This window comes from Marmota marmota, unplaced genomic scaffold (assembly GCF_001458135.2).
Source record: "Marmota marmota marmota unplaced genomic scaffold, marMar, whole genome shotgun sequence".
Classification (NCBI taxonomy): domain Eukaryota; kingdom Metazoa; phylum Chordata; class Mammalia; order Rodentia; family Sciuridae; genus Marmota; species Marmota marmota.
The window spans coordinates 69,201,524-69,212,586 of NW_026000026.1; the positions used below are offsets into that span (position 1 = coordinate 69,201,524).

Below are 11,063 nucleotides of genomic sequence, written 5' to 3' on the forward strand. Positions count from 1 at the left end.
CATCCCCCCCACGTTTCCCATTCCCCACACACACACACACATCTAAGCAAGGCCTGTGTAGTGCTCTAAATTTCCAGATGGTCTCCCTCTATATTGGGGTGAGGAGCTTTGACAGCACAATCTAGAGAGTACTTATGCTTCTCACCCCTGGCAGCACATACCACTGCCTCCACCTTAAGTTCAGAGATAGTGACCTACTGGTTTTTCAAATCTCCTCACAAGGAGGTGGAAGGAGGGGAGTGAGGGGAGAATTTCTGGGAAGGGATATTGACCAAATAATATTGTTACATTATATGCACATACTAATATGTAACAACAAATCCCACCATTATGTACAACTGAAATCACAGTTTGGGGGAAACTAGATTCTTTGCTTCTGGTAGGTGGGGTCTGCATAAGCTATAGAAGCTCCTACCTAAGTTGAGAAAACCCATTGTAGTGTTAGCTGTTAATCACAGGAGAGGATGCCTGCCAGCTCAGGGGATCACAGCCATCAAAGCTTTGTTCTTTTCCACTACTATCAAGTGGCTGTTGCAGCTCTTAATGGCAGACTCTAGGAGGTCATCACCAATTTCTTTCTGGGTCCTAGTCTAATAAATTCAAAGAAGAAATCCATAGATGAGGAAGAGTGAGCATAAAAGAATAGGATTTATTTAAGTGAGAAGAAAAGATAGAACTCCCACAAGGCAAGAGGGGACCTCATAGCAGTTACCATTTAAATGTACTAGTCTAGGGGCTTATGGCTTCTGGGTAGGCAGGATCAAAATCCATGCTAAGCAAGCATTGGAAAAATGCCCAAGCTATTGGTCAAATGTATGTTAAACAAGTATTGGGAAAGTGTTAAGAGCTATTGATTAGGACTAGGGTTATGGCTTAGCGGTAGAGCGCTCACCTCCCATATGCAAGGCCCTGGGTTCGATCCTCAGCACCACATAAATAAATAAGTAAAATAAAATTATTGTGTCCAATTACAACTACAAAAGATAAAGATTTTTAAAATTTTTTTTTAAATAAAAATAAAATAAAGGTATTGTGTCCAACTACAACTAAAATAAATAAATAAATAAAGAGCTATTGATTAGTTCTTAGTGTGTAGCTTTTATTCAGGTCTGTCCTGCCTCCCTACTTTCATGACCCTGGAGCAAAGGTGTTGGTTGAACTGTAATGCACAAATTTTAAAATGTGGAGAAAAAAATAAAAATATTAAAAAAAAAAAAATCTCACACTACTACAGAGATTCTGTAGTGCATCTCCCTGAGCTCATAAACTTAGTTGCATGGCTGTATTACAACAAATTTTTTTCACCTACAAGGGCCAGAGTTTTAACCTAAATTATTTCATTTTCTCTGTAGAAAGTTGTATTTTGTGGTAATATTATTTACCAGTTGCTCTAATGTTATTATAAAGGCATCTTCATTGGATGTCCTTTGGATATTAATTTTAAATCATTCCTTAAACCAGTATTTAATAAATACCTACTGTGCACAAAATATTGTGATATTTTGGGTTTCTTTCCTTGAGTTCATTTTTGTTTTGGTACCAGTGGTTGAGCCCAGGGGCATTTAACTGCAGAGCCACATCCCTAGCCTTTTTATATTTTGAGACAGGATCTCGCTAAGTTGCTTAAGGTCTCACTAAATTGCTGAGGCTGACTTTGAATTTGTGATTCTCCTGCCTCAGCCTCCCAAGCTACTGGGATTGCAAGCGTGCACCACTATGCCCAGCTTTTCCCTTGAGATTTTTAGTCAGGAATAGGATAATATTGTACACATAGGATAAGACTGTAAAAAAGTGTATGTGCCATAAAAAAAGGTACAAACATTGGAGGTTTTGAAAAGGAGGGTAAATTGATTCTGGCGAGGATTGTAGATCATTTCATGGAAATATGTTTGAGGTAAACCTTGATTTGCACCAGCAGAGCAATTAAGAATCCTTTATTTTAAGAAAGCATTTCACAGTTTATAAAGCTTGCTCACAATAGCATATTTGATCCTAATAACAGTTCTGCAAAATAAGTCAAACAGATATTTATTCCCATTTTACAGATGAAGGAGTAATGAAATCTTAGAAAAATTAAGTGACTTCCAGCATTATAGAGCTACAAAATGAAAGATTCAGATTGTGAACCTAATCTTCAATCTCCACATGGAACCTTCTGATGTATCAATAAGAGAAGCAAATATCTGTAAGAAGCTATAAATTTTAGAAATGGCTAATTGTTTAGATAACTTAATTATTATAAGGATGCAAGTCCTGAAATAGAAATAAAGTTGTAATGAGGTCAGCAGAATAATGGCTTCTCAAAGATGTCCACTTTCTTTCTAATCCCCAGACTCTGAATTTACTAGATTATGTAGCATAGGGGAATTAAGGTGATCTGAAAACTGGTAGATTTTTGTGGATTACTGAGGAAGACTCAACACAGGGTCCTTAAAAGTGTTTCCTTAAGGGTTAAAGAGGCTGGTGGGAAAATGAGAGAGAGGGAATATGACAGAAGCAAGGTCAGAGACTGCTGAGTGAGGGGGACTTACTACCCTTGTGAAGATGGAAGAAGGGGACTATGAAGCAAGGATTGTATTCAGTCAAAAAGCTCCAGGTCAAGGAAACAGTCTCCTTGAGAATTTCCAGAAGTGAATACAGCTCTGCAAACACCTTAATTTTAGCTCAGTACATTTTGGACTTCTGAACTATAAAATAAAACTATAAGTTTTTAAATTTGTATTGTTTTAAACCACTAAATTTGTGGTAATTTGTTGTGGCAGCCATAGGAAACCTGATGCACCTTGGAAGCATTTAGTGTGGGGGAAGACTAATTAACATCCCTTCAGGCACTCCATGACTAAATTTCTTAAATCCATTGTCAGCATTGGAAAGCCGAGGGAGCTGGAGTATAAACTATTTTGATGTCTGCTGATAAGAAGAAAAACTGAAGAATCTATTATTGGGGCTAGGAATACTTCTTTTGAGACTTTTATCCTTCAAAGAACAAATAAGTAAATCTAGCTTGTTAAAAGACTGTGACTGGGCTGGGATTGTAGTTTAATGGTTGAGTGCTTGCCTAGCGCCTATGAGGCACTGGTTTTGATCCTCAGCACCACATAAAAATAAATTTAAAAAAAAAAAAAGGTATGTGTCCATCCACAACTTTAAAAAATATTTTAATTTTTTTAAATACGACAACTATGACTGTATCTCCCACATATTTTATACATCACTAAAAATCTCATTGACATTACATTTCACTTCCCTCCTGTATCCCATGAAAAATATTGAAAGGATTTCACGACCATTTTGACCCTAAAAATCTATTTTCTGATGCTTTCCCATCAAACCACAGTTACAAATCCAAAGACTGAAAAGTTTCTAAATGAACTGGAGTTTTAGTTGTAGAAGTTATATTTACACTACAATGATTTTTTAAATTAAAAAAAAAATTATCTTTTTACAGGCAGAAATCTATTCTGTCTGAGGCCTCCAATAAAGAGAAAGACTTGAGTTTATTAATAAAAGCACAGGAGTCAACTAAGGCATTAGAAAGGAGCACTATTTTTAACTTATTTTACACTAGTTAATATTGTTACCAATACTATTCTTGTCAGTTTTTTAAACCACAATACTTAAATTAGGCCAAATGTGTATGTAAAAATAGAACACAAATTTTAAGACATTAAGACTCTGGTTAATCTTGTTGCACTGGGCACAATTTCACAGACCTGTAATCCAAGCTACTCAGGAGGCTGAGGCAGGAGAAACACAAACTTGAGCCAGCCCCGGCAATTTAGTGAGACCCCGTCCCAAAACAACAACAACAAAAAAGAATAAAAGGGTTGGGGCTGTAGCTCAGTGGTACAGCACTTCTGTGTTTAATCACCCACCAATACTGCCCAAAAAAAAAAAAAAAAGTGAATTACGTGTTCATATTTATAATCTTTACTAATGAAACCTTTTACTAAAAACAATGATTAGTCATTTTTTTAAATTACTGTTTGACCAAAGGTCCAATGTTCTCTGATATGCGAATGCTAACACATAATAGGGTGGGGCATGGGGAGGAAAGAATAGAAGTGCATTGGATTAGAAAAAGGGGAAAGAAGGGAAGGGATGGGGAATGGGAATTGGAGAGACAGAAAGAATTGCCCATAACTTTCCTGTGTTCATATATGAATACACGATCAGTGTAACTCCAAATCATGTACAACCACAAAAATGGGAATTTATACTCCATGTATGTATATGTCAAAATACATTCTATTGTTGTGTATAACTAAAATGAACAAATAAAGAATATGCTTAAAAGTATAGAAAACAATCTTAACATAAAATTTATTTCTGTTTTACATTTTGATCAGAAGTTATTTTAACATAGCATATGGGTAATATAACTAATTCAATTAAGTAGTGATGGCAGGAGCTTTATTCCTACATATAACCTGGTAAATAATTAGTGCTTCATTGATCTCCATTGGCCTAATATATTTTGGCCTAATATATTTTGATTGTCTGTGTAAAAATTATAGTTTAAAAAATAGTAGAATATATTTTTAAAATGAAATTTAATTCAGTTTTAGAATCCCTGGGGAAACTATTTTGAAAAGTCTTTTACTGAATAATTATTTGGCAACATTGCAAAATGTGAAATTTTTGGACGGGCTTGTTTTTTTAAATTTGAAGCATAGTATATAATGAACATGTAATGGTCACAACTTTGTTTAAAACTATCATTTGATGGGATTTGAGCTGTAACTCAGTGATAGAGCGCTTGCTTAGAATGAATATGCAAGGCCCTGGGTTCAGTCTCCAGCACTGCAAAAACTATTTAAAATAAAAATAATAAAACTTTGTCATTTGTCATTTCTACAATACTTGTGGTAAAAATTTAAACAAATTTTGGCTACAAACTGGTTTACTAAGTAAAAGCTTGAATTATTCTTGACTCATAGTCTGAATCAAAAGTAAGAGACTTAAAATTGTTTCCTAAGGTACTAAGAAGTTATTTTGGGGAGCTTTTGAAGTATGTTCTTTATTTCAAAAGATACTTTTTCTTTCTGGAAGTTCTAGTAGGCCTCATGAAAAATTCCGAATTTGTCACAAATGATGACTATGGAAGTCCTGGGCAATGAATCATGCACTTTCAGTAATAGCATCTTGAAAGCCTTTTGTAAAATGAAGTCATTTTCATAAAAGAGATATTTAGGCTAGAATCAAATTGATTTACATATTTCCTTTATTTCAAATACGAAGGGAAACTTTTTCTGAATATATTTAAACTTTTAATATGTAATCCTAATTAGAGTAATAATGTGGTAGTGTAGAAGTCATTGATTTATTTGTTCAACATATACATAGGGCATTTTAGATATATATCAGACATTATAATAGAATGAAGAAATTCAGAAGCACAAAGGAAACGTAAAAATCACCCCATAATTCTGTCTTCTAAAGGATATTCTCTCAGTCTATATGTATGTATGTTTATATGTGGCGTGTATATGTGTGTAACAGAGAGAGTCTCTTTAAATTGGTGGAGGCTGGCCTCAAACTTTGAATCTTCCTGCCTCACTTCCCCAATTTTGGGGATTACATCGTCAGTATGCCCCCTTTTTGATATATATAACTGTGTTAATAAAATGGTGTACTCTTCATATATTTTAAAAGCTAAAAAAATACTATAGTAAAAATACTCCACTTAGAAACCTGAAGTATAGAATCCTGTTAAATTTAAATAGATAATGGAACACATACACCCTTCCCCGCTTCAAACCAGAATTTAAATCGAACTTTAAGTTCTTGGCAGTTTTTGAACCTACCTTTCTCATTAATAAAATTAGTGATTTAAGCTCCACGTGGTTAGATTTAAATGGAATGTAGAATTTGCATTAAAATATTACATATGCACCTCAGTAGCAGCTAAGCACTTACCCTGTTTCAGGGACTGCTATAAATACTACTCTGTATTTATTAATTTCTCTATATTTCTATTTTCGTTTTGTAGAGGAAAAAAAAATTGAAGCACTGAGATTAAGGGACTAAAATTACATAGCTAGAATGACAAGGGCAAAAAGATAAAACCCGGGCACTGTGACTCTTAGGTCCTGGTCTCAACCACTGTGCTGTGCTGCATCATAGCTTTTCTGTTAATTGTTTTAAATTCAAATGTAATGGAGTGATTTACCTAACAAGTCCTTGATTTGTAATATAAAATTATTTGTGGTGATACATTTAATAGAATTAGTTCTGTCTTTGCTGTAAGTATGTGAATCATAGTCAATGAGATGTAATTTATTACTCCCCCACCCATCTCTAGCATCTCACGCTAATCTCTGCCCTGTGGACCTTCCCACCTCACCCTGTTCCGCACGTCAGCCACCATCAGCTTCCCTGGATTGCCTGGGTAGGGGCAGTGAGGGCATACCCTGGAGGCTCACGAGGCTTAGTGCAGGCTAGGGCCCATACTGGCTGTGCTGCGGGGCGGGTCCCTGTGTGCTGCTGCGGAGTGCGGGATCGGAAGCCGAGCGTGAAGCAGCTGTGTAATCCACTGGATGCGGACCAGGGCGCTCCCCTGCTCAGTCCGGTACCAGCAGATTGGCTGGGCCTGGGGACACGTGACCGACATGTGGCTGTATTGGCGCAGCCCGCTGGGGTGTCACTGGAGACGGAATGGAGGTGCTGCCGGGCTCGGAAATGGGGTAGGTGCTGGAGCCACGATGGCCAGGCTGCCTGCTGGGGGAGGGAGGAGACGATTTTCCCTTTGACGGTCTAACCCGGTGGCCTTTCCTTGGCACAGGGTCCGCTGCCATATGCCAAAAGAGGAGGCAGGGGCGTCGACCCCCTTCTCTCCCCCACCCCCCACTGCAGCACCAGAGATGGATTTCCTGTGCTTTTGATCCAGGGTTTTTGACAGAAGAGGAAGAAGGGGGAGGGGTAGAAGTGTTAAGGGGAGTCTGGTGAGAGAGCTGTTTTTGAAGCTAGAAGGGGGTTTTGTTTTTATAATGCCTGTTGACAGAGTGGAGTGGAATAACAGTATCTAAGGAAACGGGTAGAGGACAACAAAGAATGGAGCATATTCATGGCGAGGAGCAAAAGCTCTAACCCATTGAAAGGCTTTTTCCTCCTTGGCCACAAGGACACATGCAGTGGTAGCCAAAAGAGGGGATACAGAGCCTCCGCTGATGGCTGATGTGGAATCTAGTATAAAGGGGTAATGGGAATGGGAGGAAGAGGAAGAGGCAGGTAATGCAGAGGTTTAGTGATGTTTTTGGTTGACTGGTGAAATACTGAGCAATAGTAAAATGCCTGCTTTTATATAGCTTCTAAGTTAACTCTCTGTGAATAGAGTGGTAAAAAGATACCAGTGTCTTTGTTAGTTACAAAATGCAGTGGTAGAGGCTTTTTGTGGATGACTGCAGCACTGCTTTTCTCTCTGTTAGGCTGAAAGGACAACTGCAGAGGAATAAGAAACCTTGCAGCAAATGCCAGGGGTAGAATCCATTTATTAGAAACCAACTGTGGTTTCTTATAAATGGAGCCTAAATAGGAGAAAAAATTATTGTTCGTTAAAGTAGGAAAAATATTAGTTTATTAATGTTTTGACATTTATCAAATGCTTAAATCCTACATCACAAAAGAGATGCTCAAATTCCTTGATTTAACAGAAATCCTGCAGGAAATCTTAATAAATTATGTATGAAACAGTGGATCTTTTGTTAGTGTAGCTTATGTCATTAATTAGGTCATTCAAGAGCAAGTTACTTTTTAATGTAAATTGTGATAATTTTTTCATAGGCCTAAATTTAAGATCTGCATTTATTAAGTAATCTCATATTTCTCTTTGGTCACTTTTAGATATCATTGAATAAAGTCTACAGGCAAATATTTAAAATTAAAGCACCATGGCTTTTTTTAAAGATATATTTAGTGAATATTCATAATATACTCTTGATACAAAGTGTTTTTTGTTTTTATTTTTTCCATTACTTTAATGTCTAAAATTATGTTTTCAGATTGAATAATTTTAAATGCCTTATCTTTATGCATATTTAAGGTAACCTGCCTGCCACACCTCCTCACTCCCTGAACAAGAATGGCAGCGGCTTTGTAACGCCCTCCAGAATCAGTAACTGTGGCTCTTAGATAGGTTTATGTAATAGAAAGTCTTAACAGAACTTATAATTTGATTTATAATTTTTTCCAAGATAATAAGAAATTAGACTTCAAAAATTATATGATTTTCATCAATAAATTAAAACTATTCTTTAAAAATCATTTTTTGCTTCAAAAAGTACTTGATCAGGCTTAATAGTACTAAGGGAATCTTTAAATTTGATGGAAAGTGACTAGAATTTAAAATGTCACATTGAAATTGCAAATGAAATGTAATAGCTAATATTATTCAATTCTTTGAATCTCAATTTATGTATTCCTTGAAAGTTTATAACATTTTTATATGAATTTTCTCATTTTATTGTTTGATTGACTCAGTGTAGTATTATTTTCACTTAAAATGTTAGAGTACTCTTAATCAGGTATGTTGTGACTTTAAGCAAGGTCATGAATTGTATGAGAACTTAAAGAACTTAAATCTTCTCTTTTATTAAGTTCTATAAAACTATTTAATAGTGTACGTTAATATATAACACAAAATAATACATAACAGAAATTATTTGAAAAGCATATATCACTGACAAATCATTCATCAGTGAAAAGGAATCCCACATGATTGTGGGGTTTTAACCACAATATAAGAATACCTTATAAAATACTTAGTAGGTCTTTGAAATTATTCATTGTTAATATCAGAATTGTGCTATTAAGAAATAGCACAATTAATTAGGCAAATATTTAAAGTAAATATTTATGTTTTATGAACTGAAAACTATCGTTTTTATTTGCACTAATTATCATATAGATTTTTATTTTACCATTTTTATATTTTATACTGTTGTGTCACATAATTTAACCAATCTTTTTTGGAAGGGTTGGGGATACCAGTGATTGAACTTGGGCACTCAAGTACTGAGCAACATCCCCATTCCTTTTTTGTATTTTTTATTTAGAGACAGGGTCTCACTGCGTTGTTTAGCTCTTCAGCCTCCTGAGCTGCTGGGATCACAGGCATGCGCCACCCTGCCCACCAATTTAACCAGTCTTTTATAGTTTTATATGTTTAAATGTTTTCTTCAATTTTGATCTCACCTTCCTTTTTTTGAATTAGAGTCCAAGCACATAGGATGGAGTAGAGCTTGTAAAAAGATGAGTAATACTTGGGTAAATATATTCACTACATATTTATTAAGTGTACCTACTAAATGCCAAACCTACGAAAGATGTTAAAGAATGATACAAGGCATGAGAACTAACCTGTAAGGAACTCATAACAGAAGTATGTGAAATTTTATTGTCATTCCTAGGATCTTTTTTAATTCTAATTTGTTATATATGACAGCGGAATGCATTACAATTCATATTACACAGAGCACAATTTTTCATATCTCTGGTTGTATACAAAGTATATTCACACCATTCGTGTCTTCATACATGTACTTAGGGTAATGATGTCCATCTCATTCACTACCTTTTCTACCCCCATGCCCCTTCCCTTCCCCTCCCATCCCTTTGCCCTATCTAGAGATATTCCTAGGATCTTTAAAGGTTCATATAATCCGAAATATCTTCTAATTTAAAGGAAAGTGTAGGATCACTCATTGAAACACTCCCTTTTTGTAAAATCTGCTTGGAATCCTAGATGATTTTGAAAATTAAAATATTTTTGAAGTACTAAGTATCTTGGATATGCAATGAGAAGGTTAGATGAAGGAATTTCTTGATCTTTTAGTACTATCATAATATATGTGATTTTTGATCTCTGTAGTGTTAATGAGGAATGGAATACCAATGCTCATTTTGGCACAGATGACATTTCAATGTTATATAATTGATATGTTCCCAAAATTGCCTTTGTAAAAATCAGACCATGGCACTATCAATATTTACAAGGTCAGCCTTCTCCCCTTTATTCATACCGGTATCCCACTCCTCTTATAGGCACTCATTCAAATGTGTTCTTGTTTGTTTTGTTTTGTTCCAGGGCTTTGGGCAGGCTAAGCAGGTGCACTAGCACTGTGCTATACCCCTCAACAAAACAACACAAAATTTACTATCCTAATTTTTCTTTCTATTTTTTATTTTTTGAGACAGTGGTCTTACTCAGTTGTTCTGTCTGGCCTCAAATTTGCAGTCTTTCTGCTTCAGCCTTCTGAGTAGCTGTGGTTTCAGGCATGCACCATGGCACTTAGCCATCTTAACCATTTTTAAGTGTACAGTTCTGTGACATTAAGTACATTTACATTGTAGTACAGCCATAATCAACATAGATGTCCAGAACTTTTTCATCTCCAGTTGAAACTCTGAGAACCCCAACTCCCAGTTTTCCCCTCCTTTCAAACCCTGGCAATCACCACTCCACTTTATGTCTCTGAATTTGACTAGTACAGGAACTTCATATAAGTAGAATCATAATATTTGTCCTTTTGTGACTAGTTTATTTTACTTAGCATAATGTCTTCAAAGTTCATTTATGCTGTAGCATGAATTAGAATTCCTTCTTTTTGTTTGGTACTGAGGATTGAACCCAGGGGTGCTTAACCTCTGAACCACCTCCCCAACCCTTTCTATTTTGAAACAGAGTCTTGGTAAGTTGCTGAGACTGGCTTTAAACTCGCGCTGAATCCTCCTACCTCAGCCTTCCAAGTTGCTGGTATTACACGTGTGTGCTTCTGTGCCTGGCCAGAATTCCTTCATTTGTAAAACCGGATAATATTTTTCATATATGTATACCACATTTTGTTCATTGATTTGTCAGTGTACACTTGGGTTGCTTTCATCTTTTGTCTATTAAGAATGATGCTGCTATGAACACGGGTGTACAAATTATTGTTTGAGTCCCTGCTTTCAATTCTCTTGTGTACGTATGCCGATTAATGTTTTTAATTTATATAATTTTTGAATTTATAAAGAGAGAGAGATAATCTTTTTTCTTTCTTTCTTTTTTTTTTTTTTTTTTTTTT

At 35.6% G+C, this 11,063-nt stretch overlaps 1 protein-coding gene and 2 long non-coding RNA genes across 14 annotated transcripts in view; 2 read left to right on the forward strand and 1 right to left on the reverse strand.

Annotated features, from left to right (window-relative positions):
• Apc (APC regulator of WNT signaling pathway) overlaps nucleotides 1-11,063 on the forward strand; it is a 120,630-nt gene that overhangs the window by 29,820 nt on the left and 79,747 nt on the right. For 2 of the 12 annotated variants that reach the window (XM_048811581.1, XM_048811589.1), the window contains exon 1: nucleotides 6,402-6,686. The exons of 7 other annotated variants lie outside the window; for them this stretch is intronic. In XM_048811581.1, the coding sequence (XP_048667538.1) occupies nucleotides 6,540-6,686 (147 nt within the window). In that variant the 5' untranslated portion in view covers nucleotides 6,402-6,539. Of the gene's footprint in view, nucleotides 1-6,401; nucleotides 6,687-11,063 lie in introns of those variants that run through there. 3 more of the 12 variants (XM_048811586.1, XM_048811591.1, XM_048811585.1) reach the window with 2 other exon arrangements.
• On the forward strand, nucleotides 7-3,910 carry LOC125619090. Its single transcript, XR_007350581.1, has 2 exons — nucleotides 7-1,027; nucleotides 1,070-3,910. It is a non-coding gene; the product is annotated as an uncharacterized LOC125619090 (long non-coding RNA).
• Nucleotides 9,361-11,063, reverse strand: part of LOC125619091 — a 19,752-nt gene continuing 18,049 nt past the window's right edge. Inside the window, exon 2 of the long non-coding RNA XR_007350583.1 lies at nucleotides 9,361-10,642. This is a non-coding gene — a long non-coding RNA (uncharacterized LOC125619091). The remainder of the gene's footprint in view (nucleotides 10,643-11,063) is intronic.